The 23,738-nt window shown below is 41.8% G+C and overlaps 4 protein-coding genes across 4 annotated transcripts; 2 read left to right on the forward strand and 2 right to left on the reverse strand.

Moving 5' to 3' along the window:
* Positions 1–476: 476 nt before the first annotated feature.
* cryba4 (crystallin, beta A4) lies at positions 477–3,520 on the reverse strand. Its single transcript, XM_087792458.1, has 6 exons — positions 3,328–3,520; positions 2,278–2,321; positions 1,543–1,661; positions 1,086–1,227; positions 882–1,024; positions 477–803 (listed from the first exon to the last, which is right to left on the reverse strand). Exons 2-6 carry the CDS (start codon positions 2,314–2,316, stop codon positions 656–658), a joined length of 591 nt encoding a protein of 196 aa, XP_087648584.1. The 5' UTR covers positions 2,317–2,321; positions 3,328–3,520; the 3' UTR covers positions 477–655.
* A 1,577-nt stretch (positions 3,521–5,097) lies between these two features.
* Positions 5,098–8,025, forward strand: crybb1 (crystallin, beta B1). The gene is made up of 6 exons (XM_087792282.1): positions 5,098–5,232; positions 5,317–5,511; positions 5,597–5,736; positions 5,871–6,003; positions 6,801–6,943; positions 7,834–8,025. The coding sequence occupies exons 1-6, from the start codon at positions 5,098–5,100 to the stop codon at positions 8,009–8,011; spliced, it is 924 nt and encodes a 307-aa protein (XP_087648408.1). The 3' UTR covers positions 8,012–8,025.
* Positions 8,026–11,382: 3,357 nt separating this feature from the next.
* Positions 11,383–16,877, forward strand: acads (acyl-CoA dehydrogenase short chain). Its single transcript, XM_087790943.1, has 10 exons — positions 11,383–11,483; positions 13,084–13,244; positions 14,047–14,196; positions 14,296–14,407; positions 14,485–14,636; positions 14,699–14,869; positions 14,930–15,067; positions 15,129–15,224; positions 16,178–16,234; positions 16,292–16,877. Exons 1-10 carry the CDS (start codon positions 11,456–11,458, stop codon positions 16,442–16,444), a joined length of 1,218 nt encoding a protein of 405 aa, XP_087647069.1. The 5' UTR covers positions 11,383–11,455; the 3' UTR covers positions 16,445–16,877.
* A 138-nt stretch (positions 16,878–17,015) lies between these two features.
* On the reverse strand, positions 17,016–18,069 carry cldn5b (claudin 5b). Its single transcript, XM_087790944.1, has one exon. It carries the CDS (start codon positions 18,015–18,017, stop codon positions 17,379–17,381), a length of 639 nt encoding a protein of 212 aa, XP_087647070.1. The 5' UTR covers positions 18,018–18,069; the 3' UTR covers positions 17,016–17,378.
* Between the last annotated feature and the right edge of the window lie 5,669 nt (positions 18,070–23,738).

A 23,738-nucleotide genomic window follows, 5' to 3' on the forward strand; every position in this document is an offset into this window, starting at 1 on the left:
TTTTATTCTTAATTATTTTAAAAAAAAAAAATTAAATTACATTTTGAGAGTCTTAAATCTACAACAAACAATACAATTTGTTAAACGGTTATGAACTTTAACAATATTGAACAAACAAAATTACATTTACACGTTACACGTAAAAAAAACAACAACACAAAATACCAACATATAGAGTAGATTTACTCACAACTTCTCACTCTGGAACATGCTCACACAATCACACAATCTCTCGAACACACAATCACTTTAGTGCAGAAAAACAATCGACCACAAACACACAATGACAGACATACATTTACAAAAACAGACACTCAAGCAACACACACACTAATTAACACACTAGGAAACTCAATTGCACACAAACCCACACTCACACTCATAGACATACACCTTCAAACACAAAGACACACACTCACATAAAGACACGTCTGTGCAGACACACACGTACTCAGAAACACACGCACACACCAGGATATTTGATTGAACTTTATTTTGTGTATTTGAAAATAATTTTTGTCTGAAATAGAGGAAGACAACAGTACAAGAAGTGTGTGTTTGTGTGTGTGTGTTGTCGTGGTTTGAGACAGACAATCAGCACCGAGGTGTTTCTAGAGGGTTTGGTGGGGGTTCAGAGGTCGGGGGGGTTCCTCCTCTACTGCTGGATGCGGCGGATGGACTGGATCTGGGGAGTCTGGCAGTGAGACCCCAACTCCCGGCAGTTCTTGTACTCGCCACAGTGGCGGTCGCATTCCACGATGTACTGGTAACCACGGTAACCAGGGAACTGGTAGCAGACGAACCTGTGGGACAAGGTAGGGGGGGGTCAGTGGCGAGCAGTTGGGGGGGTCACAGGTGAGGCGGGTTTGGTGGTCACTTACGCTCCAGATTGGACCTTCAGGGATCCGACCTCGTTGTTGCTCCAACCCATGGCCTGCAGGGAGGGGTAGTCGTCGCTCAGCTCGCCCTTACGACCCAGGAAGTTCTCCTTCTCGAAGATGGTCATGCGGCACTCTCTGTGGTTCTGGACCAAAACAACAATAAGGTCACAACCGCTCTAGCGACGATGCTTCATGGAGACTCACGGCGCAGGTGACGGGTCTGAAGGACGTCAGGCGCTCCACGTGGTACCCGTTGCTTCCGCCGAAGGCGTCGCACTGGGGGTACTCGCCGCGCTCCAGGACCAGCTGCTGACCCTGGAAGGAGGCGTGTTCGTAGCCCAGGAAGCTGTAGGCGGGACGGAATATGGTCGGGTGTCAGAAGTAGGATGGATCTTTGTTCCTTAATCTTTATAGTGAAGATATTGTTGAAATTAATTTCTAATTTTATCATATTTATTTAATCTTTGTATATTTATTTATGTAATAATTGACTCATTTAATTATAAAATTGTATTGTTTGTTGCAGAGATTCTGCCTTAGAGAATTTGTTTGCAGCAAATATGGCGTCAGAAGTAGGATGTCGAGCTAAACCAACGCTGACAGTGTATAACGTGGCGCCTCGATAAATGTAACTTCCAAATGTAGGGTGACGGCGACTCACGCTCCGCTCTCCACTCGCAGCGATCGAACGGTCTCGAAGCCGAAGTCCATCACGTTTTTGCACTCGGACGTGAATTCATGGCGGCGACCTTGAAAACACTCCTGGTCGTACACGATGATCTAAAACAACAAAATCCAAACAAAAAAAAAAAAGTGTTCAAATATTTATTTATGATGAGGATGATGGTGGTTTAATTCAATGCTTTAAGTCATCTTAAGACATTCAAATACATGCAAATGAATAAACAACATTAGTCAAATGTCAAAATATTTCATACATTTGAATAATTATTTCCTTGAAAAAATAAAATTGACACTTATCTTGATCTTTAAAATACATACTTTATTGAGTATTGTTTTGATTGTTTAAGCGCTTTGTGACCCTGGTCTGGAAAACACTACAAATAAAAATGACTTACTTACTTACTTACTAAGTTTTGAACAAAAATGGATTTGTTTTTCCAAATTTTAAAATAAAAATATATCAAATAAAAATAATATAGAACATTTTTTAAATTTAAAGGAATCCAAATATGAAATTGACTTTCAAGAATCTTTAATAAGAAACAAACACTATTTTGAATTAAAACTATCAATATCAATATATCAATATATTCAACTTTTTTTCATAAACAGAGTAAAATTAAGTTAAAAAAAAAATGTGTTGATGAATATGATGTGTAAATGAATTATTTAATTAAAAACAAAAATAATTGAAACAAACAAAGAAACTGACCTTGCAGTGACCCGCTAACTTGGTGCAGTTGTGTGTCATCTTGTCTGGAAAAAGAAAACATACAGACAAAAAATAAAATATCACTTTTAAAGTAGGAAAACATGAGAAAAAGGAAAAATAAGAGAAATGGAAACTTGAATCTTTAGCATGCAGCGAACTCTAAAATCTATGTCTCCAATGGATTACATTTCCTGAAGCTTCATGTTCCCGGAAACACTCATTGATTCTACTTCAGCTACTTCAGGCCCAGAATCACTTACTGGAACATTGACTCGCAGAAGAAACACTTTCCATAAACTCTAAATCTAAACGGCAGCACGTGAGAAACTGGCGTCAAACCTTTCAGCCAAACTTTAGAATGTTGGTAACCGGAGACAGAAGAGATGTTTTGAACTTTATCTTTAGTTTCTGACACTAAAAATTTGGCCTGAACCGAAGTTTAGCGTCAACAGAGAACGATTGTGATGCGACACGCTATGTAGCTAACGCTAACATGCTACATCCTGTTCCGCGACAAACTGCTAAATATTGTAGAGAATATTGAATGACGAAACTCTACAGGTGAACGATCGCACAACTGTCTGTTTCCTTCACGACAAGATGATGACAAACATGTCATGACGAGGTAACACATTTTCAAACTAGCTTTAAAAAGACAAAACTACATACAAATGGCAGCCATCTTGAATATACAATCCAGGTCCTTTAACTAGTGGAAAAATTAGTGGTAGTTCAACACACTAACGAAACTTTGCGTCAAAAAATGTGGCTGATGACGTCACAAATTCCCCCAAATAAATCATATAGACAAATAAATAACCGAAACTATTTCTCGGTCACTGCCAACAGCTCAGTCATCCGTTAGTTACTCAGAGAAGACATTTCCTTTCTCTTGCTACCGTCCAGTAATATTTCCACTCTAGCTATGGGAACATGTCAGTCCTCCACAGATTTTTTTTTTTTATGTTTTAAGATAGAAAGAGTGGTGCTCCTGAGATAGAGGGGGGTCTTAGTGGATGATGGGGGGCGGCGTGGGGACGAGGGTCTCACCTGCTTTGCTGTTCCTATCCTTCGGCGCTGAAAGTGAAAAGCAGACGCTCCTGACACTTTTAAAGCCTCCCCCGGCGGCGGCCACACTAGAAGCCCCAACTCAGCAGGTGGGAGGAGCCCCCGGTGCGGACCCACAAAAGAGAGGCTAATCTAGGATGCCCAGAAGTGCAGACGCACCAGTATCAGACGGCAGAGGGACACAGTGGGGAGTTCAGTCAGGAGCTCACCGATCATTCTTCATGGTCACGTTTCACCAAAACATCTCCAGAAAAACTTTATTGACACAAATAAAAACACAATGACACTCTTCAAACCGTGATCGTTTGTTTGATATTGATTCTTTGACAAATTTTGAGTGAGTGGAAGACCAGTGGTCACAGAGCCCCCTGCTGGCTGGAGGAGTTCATTTACAGTCAGTTGATTCCATTTCGACGATGAACTCTTGCTTGTGTTCCTGCGACATTTGTTGAGAATGGGTTTGATCTTCTTCTACAAGAGTCGGTTCATCTTATTCATAAAAGTATTCTCAGATTTGTAAACTTTTGTTCCAAAGTGTGAAAGTGTAATCCGCGGTTCATGTCTGCTGACAGCGCCGCCCTGCTGGCCCGGAATTCATGACGATATCAAAAAGGTGACAGAAAATTATTAAAACAAAGGAAAACACAATCTTTTAATTATTTTTAATTTAATTGTTTTGTTCCTGCTGCTAATCTCTTAGTCCGTGCCAGATGAAGATTATCCGAGTCATTGACATCTCCTGCAGATTAAACATCATTCCGTGATCAACACAAATGTAAACACGGCTTCAACGCACCGAGCTCATTACTAATTCCTGGATTACACTCAGATTAAGTCAGGATTATCTCACCTCAATTGTAATCAGCATCTATCAGATTAATTCTCAGATTAACTCTTTTAAAAAAAAAATCCCATTTAGAAGTCGATTGAGATGTAGACATGAAATGAATGATCGTGATTTGGTTCATTCACTTCATCTTCTTGCTTTACCGGGCTGACCTTTGACCTATTGAAGAAAATGACGTCACACAACCTTTGAGCTGTCACTCAAACTAACTGCCATGTGAAATACAAATACAGTGTAATTATAGATGCGTTGTTATGTTGGTTGGTGTGTATGTGTGTGTATCTTTGTTTGTACGTTTTGTAATGTGTGTTTGTGTAATAGTGTTTGTAAGTGTGTGTGTATTATAATGTGTGTTTTAGTGTGTAATAGTGTGTGGGTGTTGGTGTGTGTGTAATAGTGTGCTAATTTGTGTGTCAGTGTATGTGTGTAATAGTTTGTGTGCGTGTTAATCAATAAGTGTGTATGTGTTTGTATTCTTTAAGTGTATGTGTGTTATAGTGTGTGTGTGTCTGTATCTTATTGTGTGTTTAAGTGTGTGCTTGAGTGTGTATCATAGTTTGTTTGTTCATGTCTGTGTGTGTCTGTTAGTGAGAGAGATCGTTTTTGTGGGTAAGTCTGTGTAAGTGTTACAGTGTTATATTGTTTGTGTATCTATGTGAGTGTGTGTATCTTAGTGTGTTGGCACGTTAGTGTTAGTGTGTGTTTGTGGGCGCATGTGTCTGGTATTATGGTGTCTTTGTGCGCACTAACTCTCTGGAATCTTCCTCTTTGCAGACCTCAGTTGTTTCCTTTCACAACAAAACGCTTACGGTCAGTCCTGCAGGGGGGTCTGTTGGGGGGCCTGGCCGTCCTAGCCCCTGGACTGACCCACCACCCCACATGTTGCTCTGACTGGACCAACTGTGATGACGGAGGACTTCTTTTGTGCCACTCTTCTCTGCCCTCCACCTCTGCCAGACTATAAAAGCCTCTCTCGGGCGTCCGGAGCGACCAGTTCCCTCAAGCTCCTGTGGACGGACCCACCTCCTCGACTTGCTCAGGTAAGACCCTCGTGTATTCCCAGCCTTCATGGTCATCAACCAACACCACCTGTTAAGTTGTTAAGTCCTGGTCCAGCTCTCCAGACCCCCCGAATCAGTCCAGAACCTCTCTGTGTCCACCATGAGTCAGCTGATCTGGACTTCTGCTTCCCCCCCCAGAACTCCCTCATGTCTCAGACTACTAAGTCCGCTTCTGGTATGGACTCCAAAGAAAAGGGGGGTCCAGCTGCCTCCAGCAAGGCCACAAAGACCGGAGACCCAAGCATGGGACCGATCAAAGTGAGTCTCTTTGACTTGTGATGTGTTTAGCGACAACGAGATCCGAGACTGGTTCGTTTTTTTTGTGCCGATGCCGACGTGTTGACCCGTGCTGTCGTCCGGTCAGATCATTCTGTTCGAGCAGGAGAACTTCCAGGGCAAGACCGTGGAGATCCAGGACGAGTGTCAGAACGTGATGGACCGCGGTCTGGACAAAGTGAGGAGCGTCATCGTGGAGAGCGGCCCGTAAGGAAACTTCCCCGCAACGATCCCCGCCGCATCTGGACGCCAGATGACCCGTGTTCGCCGGTATCTTTACTAATGGTCTCTCCTGTCCCGCTCTTGTGCCCCTCCTGTGCCCGGCGGCCCCCCTCCTCCAGCTTTGTTGCCTTTGAGCAAACTAACCTCCGGGGGGAGATGTTCATCCTGGAGAAGGGAGAGTATCCTCGCTGGGACACCTGGAGCAACTCGTACCGCAGCGACTGCCTCATGTCCCTCCGGCCCATCCGCATGGTAAGAGAAAGAAAGAAAGAAGATCCATGTCGGATCATCAGGTGTGGATTCTTCACCTGAAGAGTCAACTCTTAATTACAGACTTAAATGAGTCCACAAGTACTGACACTAGTAGAAAAAGATACACACTTAAAAACGTCCAAATATGAGTAATTGTTCCCAAATAAATTTATGTTGATATGGTGACCTATAAACATGTAAGGGCTTAAGATAAGATAAGGAACAGAGAAGTGGTGAAGATGGAAAAAAACAAAGATCGTTAAGATCCTGAGCCTCTAAGAATGTTAAGAAAATGTCCCGCTCACACTTCGGGTTGAAGACAGTTTGGTAAAATACACATTTTATTTGGCCTTCGACTTTGTTTGATAAAATGTTTTCACCCCTTTAGTTTGACACCTCAGTGTCTTTTTAAAAGCAACATATTCACAATCAAACACTGATGGGAGTAGGCTGCGACGCAGCGTTTAGGCTCTTTCTCTGGGACACTGGTCATGCTATTTTATTTTTGTTTTAAATCGAAGGATGGTTTGTGTTGAGAAGATGTTGAGAATCAACTGGTCCGCGGTGCAAAACAAGGACGTTGTTTAGCTAGGACGCTAACAAGTATCGGTGGACGTGATCCGACCCTGAGGCGCCGCAGTCATTAGATGGAGAGCATGGAAACTCTCGACAAGAAGGTGTAATACCAGAGTCACCTTCGTGTCAATGTTGTTCATCCTGGAAGAAGGCGGGCGGCCGCCACAGAACAACAAACAACAAATGTTTGGAGATGCTAACGCGGCTGCTCTGGTCCACAGGACAGCCTGGAGCACAAGATCTGCCTCTTCGAGCTCTCTGACTTCAAGGGCAACAAGATGGAGATCCAGGAGGATGACGTGCCCACACTCTGGGCGCACGGCTTCAGTGACCGAGTGGGCAGCGTGAAAGTACCCGGAGGAGCGTGAGTACACACACATATACGTACACATGAGGCAGGGGGGAGTCATTCTAGAGCTCAACCAGCTCAAGTTGAAGACAAATATTGGTGAAGGAGCCTGCGGCGCCCCACAACTCTGCTGGTTGGTTCTCGGCGTGCGTCAGAAGGTTACAGTGGGTAAATGTTGTCACTTGGTTTCTGTCATACTTGTTTCTCTGTTGGCACAGAGACAACGACAGCTTCGACAAACATCCGCCCCCAGTGTTGACGCGTAACTAGCCTAGCCTAATGCTAACCATCCGAATCATATTGATTGAGAAAAATTCTTTTTATTTTCATACACTTTCATGTATACTTTACATTTCATCAGATTAAAGGATCAAGGTTGCAAAAAAATACAAATAAAAGTGTGAATACAAACCAAAGAAATACATCATTTTATAAAAGATTTGCTTCACTCACATTCATGGTATTAAAAGTGTTTGTTAAATTCATTAGATAAACAAATAGTACAGGTAAAGTTAAGATTATAATAAACAAATAATTGTATTTGCTCTGTGTGTGTCTTTCTACTATCATAGTGTATTTAAAAAACTGTCTTTAAATGCCGTTAAAAAGTTTTAGAGTCACACATAACATATATGTACACATTTACACACAAAAAATATCTTTATTTTATAAACTTAAAGGAGATAATATTTAACATTTTAATATTGTAAGACACAGCAAGACCAAGACCTCTGTGTAATTTCAGACACTCTGGTTTCCTCCCACATTCACATACAGATGTGAATTGAGTACAGTTGTCCAGGGTGTCCCTTCGTCCCTGTGTAGCTGGGATCGACTCCCGCGTTGAACACATTTTTAAACAGTTTCCTGCCAGCACTGACTCACCCTTCCTTCCCCCTCACCAGGTGGGTGGGGTACCAGTACCCGGGCTACAGAGGCTACCAGTATCTGATGGAGGGCGGCGAGTACAAACACTATAACGACTTCAACGCCTTCCAGCCCCAGATCCAGTCCATGCGCCGCATCCGTGACATGCGGTTCCACCAGAGGGGGAGCCTCTCTTTGTCATCCCTGAACAAGTGAGCGCCCCCTGCCGGCCCCCCCCCCGTGCAGACCTACACTCTCTCCGGACGCCCCTGTCGCCAGACCGCTATTGGACCTCAACAGCCTGCGCTCCACCCCGAGGCACCGTCTGAACTATCACAGTGACTTTTTATGATGCCAATAATAAACGTGTCGTACAAAAAAAAAACATCTGCCTGGATTACTTGCGATCATAAGCTTGTACATGTGTGTTGTGATCTGATTGTACTTCAAATAAACACTCATTCACTTGGACGGAGAACAATTGTTCACCTTCTTTTTCCTTTTGTTTTTATCTCAGCAGAGATGAGTCTGACCGAGAAAACAGGTCGGTGGTCTGAAGACGCCCTTGAGGGGACCATGACGTCACAATCTCGAGGAGCGTCCATGCTGGGACTGTTACCCTGGCGACCTGGGAACAGATTATAAACAAAAGTGTGATTTTCATCTCCTTGAATCCCAGTTATTACTGACTAGAAATAAAAGTATTCCATTCACTCCCAGTGTTTGGTGAAACAATATGTATTTACGCTGCTGATTAAGTTTTACAGATTTATTATCAAAAAATATTCACCTTTTTCCACCTTAAACATATATACGAATGTCAAATTGAACACGTATATATGTGAATTTACAATAATAAAATATGTGCCGCTTGCTTTAATACCTGACAAGTATACAAAACAAAAATGTTCTAGTTGTATTGTTAAAGACTAGAGGACGTAAAAATGAAATAAAAATATTTGAGTTTCTGATCACAGCATCTTTTTTTGTGTCACGTAAATTTTCGCCAAATAATTTTAGTGTTAAAAATCAAATGTTGGGATCCGAGTTAAAATAGACGAAGTCGCTGAGAGACTGAAACGTTTTCCATTAGCTGACCGTTTGGTAATTAATGAATATAAACATGTTTTAACAAGATGGTGTTGCTGTGTAATTACACTGCTGTAATATTTTTAATTTTCTTGAACATCAAAGTGCATTAATAGAACCTGCTGTTTTCATTGTTTGAAGGTAAATTGGCTGCAAAACGAACTTGAAGTCACAGAGAGAGGTGGCCATTAATTTGAGACAATATAACTATAAATATAAAGTCACAAAGTGTTGACGAATGAAGAATTTAGTTTTAAATACTTGATCAAAAATTCAAACTTCTTCATTTTCTAATAACTCTCATGTCAACTAAGGGTTAGGATTATTTTCAGAGTAATCCGTTCCTTTTAAAAGTTATAAGGGGAAATGTATGTTTATTTTAACGTAGCGACTGGAGCTCAGTTGTCAAAATACACAAACTTAAAAACGTCCAAATACCTCCATACTGCTCTTCTGTAAAATAAATCTTGTATTGAAAGAATTCTTCCCAAAAAACTTAAACAAGTCTTTAAACAGCAATATATAGAGCCTCTAAATTCCTCTCTAACTTTTCTCATTGAAACACATTGCAAGTGTCAAAGCGCAAGATTTAGGCTGTTAGCCTAGTAACTTTTGCTAATATCAAGTTGAAAATATGTACTTGTTTCATTTTTTTCTGGAACAATTCCTCATTTCGAGGCTTCGATACAAGAAGGACGTTAAAGACAAGCAGTATGGAGGTATGTGGATGATTTTTAAGTGCGTCAATTTTGGACGAATATAGCCTAGCAAGTAGCCTAGCAAGTAGCCTAGCAGCTAGCCTAGCAGCGTCCGCTAAAACAAAAGCTTCAAATATAGACTTGTTTATTTTTTTCAAAACAATTCCTCATGTCGAGGCTTCAATAGAAGACAGACGTGGTAGACGAGCACCACAGAAGTGTGTCCTTTTGGACGAAGATGAAGACATTCGCGCTCCAGTTGCTACATTAGCATAAACATACATTTTTGTCAATAAGCCTTTGGAAAAAAAATAGCAGGAGATTATTTTACCTTTTTTTTTCCTGCAAGTTAAAAATGAACAAGTTGTCAGATTTAACTTTTGCAAATGTTCCACATCTGTGAATACACAGATCATTATCAGTTTTCAGAATAAACCAGGCCTTGCTGCAAAAAAGGTTCTAGAGAACGTTGTTCCTTAGCTTAACATGTAACAAATCATCAGAATGAGGGAATTCCGAAATTAAAAGAAGAGATATGATACTTGAGTCACCTTTGAGTCAATGTTGTTCAAAAACAAATATTTGCTATAACACGGTCTTGTCGTGTCGACAGCCCGGAGCACATGATCTGAGACGTCGCATAAACACTTTCAGCCAAACGACGAGTGTCAAAGATCTTTGTTTATATAAATGTTTAATCTCTGGTATTAAGTGCAGGCATGTCATTCATTTGGATTATTTCTCAGTTTTGTTCAAGTAGTTTGTGTTTAAAGGATGTAATGTCAGAGCTAGGCCCGAAATCATACCAACACCAGCGTAACAAGGCTCTTCACTGCCAACATCAGGTGAATGAAGGAATTACAAACCAAAGTACTTCTGTTCGGCAAGAAAATAAGCGAACTGGTCATGAGTTTTTTCACCTCTTGATACTGTGGTACCTGTGGGGTGCGAAACACATTTTTTATCCAATTTACAAGGTCTTGAAACATATTTAAAAACAAATGTATACATCTTTTTAAAAAGAAGAAATATGGGAAAATTAGTGGTGTCGTAAAATAAATTAAGAATAATAATGTGATTTGTTTCTGTATTAAAATTAAACCTGTCAGAGTTATATTGCACGTTTGTTGGAGTAAGTGTATTTTTAACCAAAACTACAAAGTGCTGAAAATTTTTGTAATTAATTCATAAAATTGTGACAATATATCTAGAACGGTAGGTGTGTAAGACTTTTATGTTTTGATATTATTTTTAATTAAAAATGAATCCTTTAAAATATGATTTAATATACATTTATGTTTCCGATGTCTGTACATGATAATCATTTATTAAAAATTAACCACAGTAAAAAACAAACTTAATTGGATATAAGATATTCAGAAACAAGTTTTAGGTGCATTTTTTTTTTTTTTAACCAAAAAAAATGTATTTATTTATATACAAAAACAGTACATAATAATGATTTATTGAGATTTTGCATTTTCAAATATCACCAAAAGTAATGTGATAGAATTCAAGGTCATTATAAACATGTGTTAAGTAGATTTAAAAAATGTATGTATTATTAATTTTTCTTACAATTATGTTGACATATAATAATTATTCATTATGAATTAATTATTTATATCTGCACAGTTAAATCTCACCAAAAACTACATGTATAAAAGCACGGTTACCATTTTTTTTTTTTCAGATCCTTCACTGTCTTTACCGTAGCTATAGGATTAGACGTGCCTGTTTTTTTAACAGTGGGTTCTTGACGTGCTGGGCGTCGGCCTCTGACGTCACTACGTTACGTTCGCCCGAGTCCAAGTCCCAGCCTGCGACTGGTCACCGACTCACGTCACTCACAGCAAGAAACTCCTTCTCCAGCATGGCTGCTCTGTTCACAGCCAGAAAAGGTCAGTTTTAGTTATAACTCGTACCATGGACAGCAAAACGAGATGTTATCGTTTCTTTTTTTTACCGTTTCCATATAGAGTCTGTCCGCGTTAGCTTAGCATGTAGTGAAGCTAACAGCTTGACTGCAACACAGTCTCGAAGAATACATGTTTAATTTGAGATACACGTTTATTCTTATTCTTATAACACGACGAGAAGAAAGATAATGATGCAGCAACACGTTATATATATTGTTTTCTATTTACTAAACGGAAACAAGCGAGTTGGCATCCAATAATTCACTAAAACATTTTATTTAAGAACGCCTTTATAAAGCAACAACACTTTGCAAATCCAAACGTGGACCTGTTGTTTCATTTATGGTTTGTTTAGTCACGTGGTCGTGACATAACTTTGAAACTGGGTGAAGGGTCACAGTTCTGATATGACCTTTCACTGAAGCTACTTCTTTAGCATCAGAATGCATTGTGTCATATATATAAATACAATACAAGACAAGCCATTGGTTTATTCTTCCATAAGTGGGGAAATAGATATGGATCATCAGTGATCACTCACCAATGATGCATATACAACCATATTTAATATAGTGATTATATTTCAATTGTCTTTCCAATAATGTACATTTTGTTAGCGCTGCTGCATCACTTACATGATATTAGAGCCAGAGACGTTTAGTGAAACCTTCTCTGTTCACCTTAAGTTTTAGTTAAGCTTTTGTACACATCAAGGTGTTTTTCACTTACTTACTTACTATGTATTAACTCACTGGTCCTCCACACGTTAAATTGTATCAACGGAATATAAATATATATATATATATATATATATATATATATATATATAGTCGAAGCAAATCAAATCTTAAAATACTACTCCTCACTTCCCTCTGTTGCGTGAAAATGGATTAAAATGGGTACATATGCAGGGGTAATTAATCACCATAATTTATAATAACTGAAAACAAAGTTTTGTTGACATAGTGGGCTCTACAGTCGTCACGATGCCAACATTTAAGTAGTCGATATTAATACAAGGATGTTTTTTCAGCACTTTGGTGCTTTTCGATGCCATGGTTGAATACAAAGCAGCCTTTACTTTTATACACAGCACTTATTAAATAACAAAACCAAAGCATTTCAAAAGGTTAGGTTAGGTAGAACTTTATTGAAAAAAAAAAGTATTTTTTCCAATTAGCCACAGCAATAATAATAATGGTGATTGTAACATTATTTCATATCATTCAGAAAGTGCTAATGAGCAGAGATATTAAAAAAAAAGAAATGTTGTGTTGTAAATGTGTAAATAAATAATAAAACCTGTTAAATCTTGCACAGACCCACATTTATTTCACTGTATTTTCACTTGTTCACTATTAAATGATTCTGAAAACTTAACTCGCCGATGTCACACATACCTTTTACTCTATTGTAGAGTTAGCAGCTTAAGTTGTAATTTCTTATTTCACCAAAGTTTGAATATTATGAATATAAAGCACCCCAAACTATACAACACATTGTTTAAGTGGTAAAGTAAATTCAATGGTTCTCAGTTGTTGGTTCTTGTTCTTCACCTTGTCGTGTCTTCATTGTGGTTCAGTTCTGGCACCATGTCTGGCTGGTTGTCGGCGTCTGACTCAGCTGGCCGAGCTTCCGGAAACTCATCAGATCCTCCGACAAACCTGCAGAGACTTTGCTGACCGAGAGCTGATCCCCATCGCTGGACAACTGGACAAACAACACATGTATCCAGCCAAGCAGGTACACACACATATTCTAGACAACTGGATAAACAACACACATGCAAAGCCAAGCAGGTACACACACACAGACACACATTGAGATTGTCCAGATCGGATACGCAGATAATATTTGGAAAATCCGAATAAGATCACATTTATTCACCTGATTGAACCCAAAATTATATGGTCCGCCAGTTATGCTTTTCTTCAGCTTTGTTACACGACCTATAGTTAAATAAAAGGTGTGATGAAGAAAGAGCTGCTGTTTGTTTTATGCAACATGTAGAGAAGATACACTTGTTTCAACCACATAAACACTACAGTGCGACAACTTCCGCAGCTGAAGGATGTTGATTCTGTAGATTCAAGCGAGAAGTTTGTCTTTAATATTTTATTTTGATACAGGCTCTCACTTACGCTCCACATTTATGTACTAGGGTTTAATTTGTTTAAATATGGTTATTAAAACAAGTTTTAGATCAAATGTTTGACTGTCTCTGTCCTGCACTTCAGTAAATTTAACTTCAGCAGCAGAACTTTTGAAGTGAAAAAGAGCAACTTGTTTTTTTATATGATAATGGAGTTGAGCTATAAAGAATAATTAAACTATGTTTTCTTCTTTTGAGTTGTTTCTGGAAAAACCTTTTAAGTTCCATCAATTCCCTTCATTGAATGCATCATTTACGTGTGATAAAGAGGTGCAGAGAAAAGTTAAAAGTTAGTTATGTTTCTTCATGTTTACCTCATCCAAGCATTAAATATCTTCGTAAAATAAAACTCATGAACACACACACTGACGCCAATGACTTCTCTGGACTCAGATCCAGGATCTGGGTGCGATGGGGGTCATGGCCATTGAGGTTCCAGAGGATCTGGGAGGAGCTGGGATGGACTACCTGGCCTACAGCCTGGCCATGGAGGAGATCAGTCGAGGCTGTGCCAGCACGGGAGTGGTGGTGTCGGTCAACAACGTGAGTGTGTCTCTGGTGTCTCTAACATGTCCTCACCCGCATGTCCTCACTCACATGTCCTCACTCACATGTCCTCACTCACATGTCCGTCCCCCTCAGTCCCTCTACATCGGTCCCATCCTCAAGTTCGGCACGGACGAGCAGAAGAAGCAGTGGATCAGTCCGTTCACCACCGGGGAGAAGGTCGGCTGCTTCGCCCTCAGCGAGCCAGGTGAGATTGACCTTTGACCCCAAGGAGACCAGCGGTCAGACTGATACAACGTGGGTGACGGTCGTGTGTCCCGCCAGGAAACGGCAGCGACGCGGGCGCCGCCTCCACCGTCGCCCGGCAAGAGGGGGACGAGTGGGTCCTGAACGGCACCAAGGCCTGGATCACAAACAGCTGGGACGCCTCGGCCACCGTGGTGTTCGCTACCACTGACAAGAAGCTGAAGCACAAGGCAGGTGTCCCGGACCAGTACCCCCCCCGCACCCCTCTCTAACACCTCCTTATGGTCTGCAGGGCATCAGCGCTTTCCTGATCCCCATGCCGCACCCTGGACTTTCTCTGGGTAAGAAGGAGGACAAGCTGGGGATCAGAGCTTCGTCCACGGCCAACATCATCCTGGAGGACTGCAGGGTTCCCCTGGACAACCTGCTGGGTCCACGAGGAGCTGGATTCAAGATCGCCATGGTAACTCGAGAGGTGCCGTGATCGTCCGTCTCCAGCTCACCGCGTTCTGCCGCCTCACAGCAAACCCTGGACAGCGGGCGGATCGGCGTCGCTGGTCAGGCTCTGGGGATCGCCCAGGCGTCGCTGGACTGTGCCGCAGACTACGCCCACAAGAGGACTGCCTTCGGGGCCCCCATCGGAAAACTACAAGCCATCCAGGTAACTTACTTTTGTCCATCGAGGCTGCGAAGACCGTGAGACCACCTGCTTCACTCTGCAGTTCAAACTGGCCGACATGGCGGTCGCTGTGGAGTCAGCTCGTCTGCTCACCTGGAAGGCTGCATTGCTGAGGGACGCCAAGAAGCCCTACACCAAGGTCGCACACACACATGCACTGACACGTGCACACACACGCACATTAACTTACTTGCAGAAACACACACGTACATAAACATATGCAAACACATGCATCCACAAACGTGGACAGACACACCTGACACACACACACACTGACACACACACACACTCGGACACACACACACGGACACACACACACGGACACACACACACGGACACACACACACACACACACACGGATACACACACACACACGGACACACACACACGGACACACACACAGGGACACACACACACGGACACACACACACTGACACACGGACACACACACACACGGACACACACACACACGGACACACACACACGGACACACACACACGGACACACACACACGGACACACACACACGGACACACACACACTCGGACACACACACACGGACACACACGGACACACACGGACACACACACACGGACACACACATACGGACACACTGACACACACACACACGGACACACACACATGGACACACACACCTGTAGTGGTCCATCAGGGCGAGCAAGAGATTCTCTGCTGGCGTCAACATACTCATAAAAGTAAATGCATGTTATGTCATATCATCAGCTCTTATCAGTAATGAGTGCAGTCGCTCACTGGCTTAACGTAAACATGTACTGTCCTGTGATTGGATGAGCACTTTATTAGCAGCAGTGAACATCAAAATGTACACCATGGCTAAAGGTGAACTGCTCTGTTAGAAGGATGACTCTCTCTGACACACTGATTCCAGCCCATAATCATCTTTATTGTATCATCTAGGTGTCGCATGCTTTTGACTATATTGTAACTATTGGAATGAGCTGGTGCTTACAGGTACATGTGTGTTGTTACATGTACAGCACGGGCACAGGTGACTTGTCTTACCTTCACATGAGTCACCTGATCACTCACGACTCACTAACTTGTCCTTCAGGAAGCTGCTATGGCCAAACTCGCCGCTTCCGAGGCTGCCACCTTCTGTTCACACCAGGTACTGCATCTTCTCATTCGCTCCACGCTTCACGCTCCTTAACCCACTTCCCTCCAGGCCATCCAGGTCCTGGGCGGGATGGGGTACGTGTCCGACATGCCGGCGGAGCGGCACTATCGAGACGCTCGGATCACGGAGATCTACGAAGGAACCAGCGAGATCCAGAGACTGGTGATCGCGGGACAACTGCTGAAGGAGTACCAGATGTGAGAACTGGATCCACAACACTTTTCTCCAAAGCAACAACAACAACAACAAGAGAAGAATGGAAGTGTTGAGGGAAGATGGGAGAGAACAGATCAGTGCTGGGACAGGAGGTCCTCCCTTAAAAGAGCTGGACTTTGGGAGCTTCTTCAAGACCATCAGGGACTTGCGTGTTCTGACAGTACCGCCGGCATGGGTCGATGATGTCACTTCCTCTCACTTGACTGTGATTTATGATCGAGAACTTTGTTTTTATTTTTTTCCGTTTTGTTGTTTTGATCTAGTATTTGTCCAGTTTCCTCTGAGCCAACAGGGGGCGCCGATGTGCCTCACTGACGTTACTAAAGTTGAAAGTTTAGTGACGTCATAGGTGTCAAATACCTCGTTCTAACTGATGTAAAATTAAATAATTCATAATTCTATAATTGTGTTGCGTGAAAGTATTTGTGTCCCCGACATTTTTCTTTTTGATTTTAGTGTGTTTTGTGTGTCCTTTTTTTCTTTTCTTGTGTCTTTCTAGTGTTTTTCTTTGTTTTTTCTCGTGTGTGTGTGAGGTTGGAACTCATGAAATCAAAACTTTAGTGACCAACAATTTTATTATAAAAGTACAAAAAATGGACAAACATTACAACAACTGTACAAACTTTAAAACTCACAGCTGCGCCGTGACGTCATAATCTGACTCAAAGACACTTTTTTAAGATAATGTTTGATTATCAGAAAATCACAATTTGAGAACCTTTACGCGACCTTGACGTCATCTTGAATCCCGTGAAACTCTACTACATTGTATTTAGTTTATTTTTCTACTGAAACTTGAGACTTATTCTCATCAGAAATAAAATGATTCAATATCTAATGACGTCACGGCCAGCCAGGTGTTTTTTTTTTAAGTGATAAACTATGAATAACATGTTTAGTTTCCTCCTGGAAACTTCAGTCACACGTAGTACTTCTTGTCGTCCCCGCCGGTGCTCTTGGTGGGCGCGTACTTGAGGGCGAGTCCGGTCCTCACCCCGGGCGAGAGGGAGCAGCACAGCAGGGTGCCCCCCAGCAGCAGCAGCCCGGTGGCGGCCCAGCCCACGTAGATGGCGGCGCCGATCTCCCTCTTCCGGGACGGGGCCACCTGCGGGTCGTAGAAGTCCACGATGATGTTGTTGGCCATCCAGCAGAGCGGCACCAGCATGAAGAGCCCGCTGACGATGTACACCACCCCGCCGGCGCTCACCGTCCGAGCCTTGACCTCCTCGTCGGAGATGCAGGTGGTGCACTGCGCGCCCGCCACCGTCACCGCCAGGCCCGCGACCCCCAGCACCGCCGAGACCACCGTCAGCGCCCGCGCCGTCTGCAGGTCCTGGTTCAGCGACAGGACCGAGTCGTGGACCTTGCACTGCATCTGCCCGGTGCTCTGGACCACGCAGCTCATCCACAGTCCGTCCCAGATGGTCTGCGCCACCACGATGTTGGAGCTGATGAAGGCGCTGACCCGCCACATGGGGAGCCCGCAGGCCACCATGACCAGCAGCGACCCGGCCGCGCTCAGGACCAGACCCAGAGCCTCCAGACACGCGGTCAGCATCGTGAGTTCTGCGGGCGCGACGGTTCGGTCCACATTTATCCTGCTGGGGTCAGTGATGCTGCGGAACATCTGGCCCGGACTCTGGGCCAATCACAGGCGGAGTCTCGTCTGAGCGCGCACACTGCCGGGGACGCGCATCAAGTTAAAAACTTTCAGAAGTTTCTCCTCACGTTGCAATACTGTAGTTCAGAAACACAACTGCACATGCAGAAATACAGCTTATGATTAATGTAACTACTACCTGAGTCTACAAGTACTCCTTCATCTGAGCAATCCAAATACAAAGTACTACTTTATAGTATTACTACTTTAACTGACGACTGCTACATCCAAGTACAACTTCATTTGAGCATTGCATTACCTTAGTACTACTTAATCCAAGTAATACTTGATCTGAGTACTCCTGCATTTTACTACTACCTAAACTCAGCATCACTTCACCTAAGTACGACTACATACTTAATCTAAGCATTACCTCAACTAAGTACTAGTACATCCAAGTAAAACTTAATCTGAGCATTGCTTCACTTGAGTACTACTACATCCAAAGTCGTACTATATCTGAGCATTACTTCAACTGAGTACTACTACATCTAATAACTAGCTTCTTAGCATTCATTTAACTGATAACTACTACATCCAAAGTATAGCTTTATATGGGGATTACTTCACCTGAGTACTACTACATCCAAGTAAAGCTTATTTAGAGTATTCCTTTACCTAACTAACCAGCTTATGCATCTATATTCTTATTTACTCTAGTAGTACTTTTTCCCAGAAGTATATTGTTATTGTAAACCCTCACCAGAGTAGTATCTTACTATAGTACAAACTCGCCTCAAACATACTTCCTACAACACAGTACTTCAACAGTCCAGGTCAGTTCAGAGTACCACTTGTACAAGATAGTACTGCAAAACAGGAGCTCACTTTAGTACTACGGTAACGGTCACTGCAATACTACTTCATCACAACAAAGTCCTTTTTTTCCAATTGACTACAGTACTGGATCGTGGTGGTACTTCTCAGGGGAATCAGTTCTCTGGGGACCTGCTGAAGGTTCTGACCCACTTCGGTCTACATCTACCAGGAGGCCACAGGAAGGGTAAGTCTGGTTCTATTGTCCCCTGTTCTTGCAGCAGTGATTGGCCCTCAGGGAGACTATTAGAGGGACCCAAACCGTACTCACATCCTGAACGTGGAACTCGGCTCGGCTCTGTAACAACGGACGCTCTCGGCGTCGACGAGTGACACAGTAAATTAAGAACAAATTTGTTGAGCGAAAGTTTCACTCAACAGCGCAGAGCTAAAGCTAGCATTAGCTTCAAGCTAAGAACAACAGCATCATAGCATCAGTAACACTAGGGAATGTATATCTGCCGAATAAATAATATAAATATTAATATTGAGAGCTAGCATTAGCTCGAGATTCCTTACGATTATCAATATAATCAGGTCGGAATATAAATAGGAATATTATCTCTGCTACACGTCATTTAGCTCCCAATTCTAAGCATTGTTGCTACTGTTGTTAGCGTTACCCTTAAACAGTAAGGTAAGGTAAAACTTTATTGATCCCTCAGGAGGTCTCCTTCGGGAAATTGTTTAAGTAGATGTTAACATTAGCCTCATGAATCTTAGCGCTATTTTGCACTAATGAGCATTAGCTAAAGGATAAGCTTGTTAATGCATTAGTATTTAGCCATCTTAGCTAAAATCAGTGAGGAGGAAGTAATACCGTGCTAGCCATTGTTTTTTCAGTATTAGTTAACAGTATTGTTGCTTCATGGAGGACAGATGGTCAGGATGTTTTGCAGATGTGTAACTTCCATGGAAATCTAGTGGCTGTAAGTCAAAATTCAAGATAAAGTTCTGGCTTCCAGTAAACTGTTTAAGTGAGTGTGTGTGTTGGTGTGTGAGTGTGTGTGTTTACAACAGAGTAGATGGAGTGTGCGGTCGACTCCTCCTGTAATTAACAAACTAAAATGTTTTTGGTCGCATTATCAGATAAAGTGTGTCTGCATGCATGGGAACGTGTGTGTGTGTTAAAGAGTGTGTGTGTGTGTGTTTCAAAACAATACACTAGTGATGAAAAATAGCATACTATTTTGACCTTTGACCTACATTCATCAAACTTGATCGACACTGAGCTGGAGTTCATCTTAAACCAGATTTGGGGATGAAAATAATAAGAGTAGGTCAAAGGTCACACTATTATGTCATGTTTCGCCGCAGGTGTGTCTTTAAATTCTCTTTTGTGACTTTGACAGAACGATTCTCTGAACCTGTTTTATTGTCGGAGGTGGGAAACAGGATGACGCACTCATGTTGAGATCCAGAGTCTCTGAGCAGGGCATCTGTGTGTGTGTGTGTGTGTGTGTGTGTGTGTGTGTGTGTGTGTGTGTGTGTGTGTGTGTGTGTGTGTGTGTGTGTGTGTGTGTGTCCAGATGCTTCCTCCTGTTTCTCAGTTTATTGTTCCACGTCTTCGTCCTGACAGACAAAAAAGGGAAATAAAGTCAAGAAGAGGAAGTTGCTGCTCACGTCCATCAGTGTCGATACAAAGACTGAAGCGAATGTTGATTCAAAACATGGCTGTTTGTTTGTGAGTCCACGTCAGGGTTTGTGAGTCGGAATGCTGAACATTTAGCATTTCAAATGTTGAAACTTTACATTTGTAAATTGAACTTAACTATTCTTTTTATTAAAGCATTACATTTAAATTAATTTGAAGTTGATCCTTAATGATTTATTTTTTACACATTGTTTAATATTCTAATTCCAATAATAAAAAAATATATACGTATATATATAAATTCAACCATTTTAAATTAAATATAACAATGTTGGTATTATGTCACATTATTGACGAGAAGTAGCTTGATACTTTTTTGGCACTATTATCTGACTATTTAGTCTATTTAGAAATGTTATTTTCTAATTAATGGAATTAGAATATCACAATGTTTTTGAAATGATTGAATTACGTTTTTTTGGAAAAGAATACAACACAAAGTTAAATTCATCCATTCAATGTATTGTGATAGCACTGATGTACTTCTATGTCAGAGACTCATCAGCTTGGTTCAGGTTGTGGAAGTAAACAAAGTGAAACTGATTCAACTGCAGTCCAAACATTTGAAGTTGAAGAATCGTTCAAACGGGAAGATGAGTCGAGTCAGATGAAAACATGAACATGTTTAAGATTCAGATTCTTGTTGTTCTTCGCAGCTGCAGGATGTCCTGGTGGAACGTCCTGTCCACCATTGTTCCCAGCATCCTCCTCTTTCTCATCTTCATCACCGAAGGTGTGAAAAGTTGTGTTTTTCTGTTGTGAGTCTGATGTTTCTTTCACCATAAAAGAGTCTCCAGTGAGTCATCTGACTCAGAAGAGGTTACCTTGAGTCATAACAAATCATTATGACGTATTTGTGAAATGAGTTTCCAAAGTTTAAAAAGAGTCACTGAATCACTAGGCTAAAGATTCAATGAATCACTAGGCTAAAGAGTCACTAGGCTAAAGAGTTACTGATTCACAAGGCTAAAGAGTCACTGAGTCACTAGGCTAAAGAGTCAATGAATAACTAGGCTAAATAGTCACTAGGCTAAAGAGTCAATGAATAACTAGGCTAAAGAGTCACTAGGCTAAAGAGTTACTGATTCACAAGGCTAAAGAGTCACTGAGTCACTAGGCTAAAGAGTCAATGAATAACTAGGCTAAATAGTCACTAGGCTAAAGAGTTACCGATTTACTAGGCTAAAGAGTCACTGAGTCACTAGGCTAAAGAGTCGCTGAGTCACTAGGCTAAAGAGTCAATGAATAACTAGGCTAAATAGTCACTAGGCTAAAGAGTCAATGAATAACTAGGCTAAAGAGTCACTAGGCTAAAGAGTTACTGATTCACAAGGCTAAAGAGTCACTGAGTCACTAGGCTAAAGAGTCAATGAATAACTAGGCTAAATAGTCACTAGGCTAAAGAGTTACCGATTTACTAGGCTAAAGAGTCACTGAGTCACTAGGCTAAAGAGTCGCTGAGTCACTAGGCTAAAGAGTCAATGAATAACTAGGCTAAATAGTCACTAGGCTAAAGAGTCACTGATTCACAAGGCTAAAGAGTCACTGAGTCACTAGGCTAAAGAGTCAATGAATAACTAGGCTAAATAGTCACTAGGCTAAAGAGTTACCGATTTACTAGGCTAAAGAGTCACTGAGTCACTAGGCTAAAGAGTCGCTGAGTCACTAGGCTAAAGAGTCAATGAATAACTAGGCTAAATAGTCACTAGGCTAAAGAGTCACTGATTCACAAGGCTAAAGAGTCACTGAGTCACTAGGCTAAAGAGTCAATGAATAACTAGGCTAAATAGTCACTAGGCTAAAGAGTTACCGATTTACTAGGCTAAAGAGTCACTGAGTCACTAGGCTAAAGAGTCACTGAGTCACTAGGCTAAAGAGTCAATGAATAACTAGGCTAAATAGTCACTAGGCTAAAGAGTTACCGATTTACTAGGCTAAAGAGCCAATGAATCACTTGGCTAAAGAGTCGCTGAGTCACTAGGCTAAAGCGTCACCTAGTCACTAGGCTGAAGAGTCACTAGGCTAAAGCGTCACCTAGTCACTAGGCTGAAGAGTCACTAGGCTAAAGAGTTACTGATTCACATGGCTAAAGAGTCAATGAGTCACTAGGCTAAAGACTCACCAAGTCACTAGGCTGAAGACTCACTTAGCTAAAGAGTCACTGAGTCACTAGGGACCAGAGTGTGTGACTTGACCACTGAGTCACGGAGTCACTGAGCTATCATCATCTTGCTAACACACTTCCTGTCGCACAAACTTCTTCCGACTTTCATTTCCGACTCATTTTCGTCACAATCTCGATCATCCCAGAAGTAAACGACCACTTCCTGATCCGCGCAGAGATAACTCGCTCGCACACGTGCACACAAACACACACACACAGTCATTAACCGCCCAGTAGACGAGTGCGTCTCCTGATTGTGTGACCCACATTCTCCAGAGATACACAAGATAACACACAAGTGTTCCCTCCCGCAGGTCACGTGACCATTGTCGGACATTTAGACTCTTTCCTGCAGGTTTTAACAGACATGTTGTTGTGAGTGCAGGAGGAAGTCAACGCACACACAAACATTGTTCACACCAATGCTGTGTCTCAAATCGCATACTTCTCTTAGTATACTAGAAGTTAGTATGCATCAGGATAGTGTACGTACTAACTAGTACGCAAATTCTCCACAGATAGTATGTCTCAAATCAAACACTGCATCAAACACACTAACAGGAAATGACGCGACAGCTTCTTCTTCTACTACTATTTAACGATGTTGCAACCAGCTGTTGGAACGCTAGCGACACCTGCTAGCAGCACGTTTTGCAAGTTTGGAAAAATAAATAAGGAAAAAAAATGAGAATCGAAATATTCGCGAGATATTTACGCTGGTATCAGCACCGAAGACGTGTTTATCCTCCTACTGCTGCTGAAAATACACCTGTAAGTATATGTATATACTGTATATGCATTTATATATAAGGTAACTTCCGTTTAAAACGTCACTAAGATGGAGCCGTTTAGGGTGGCTAGTGTCCATCGAACCATACTCAGTTTTGTGGGCGTTTTAGTATGCCACTTTAGTGTGCATGGCGCACTAAATTTTGCATAATAAGAATTGAGACGCACTTAAGCAATAAAAATACTAACTTTGAGT

The sequence above is a fragment of the Callionymus lyra genome, chromosome 5 (assembly GCF_982586985.1).
Source record: "Callionymus lyra chromosome 5, fCalLyr1.hap1.1, whole genome shotgun sequence".
Classification (NCBI taxonomy): domain Eukaryota; kingdom Metazoa; phylum Chordata; class Actinopteri; order Syngnathiformes; family Callionymidae; genus Callionymus; species Callionymus lyra.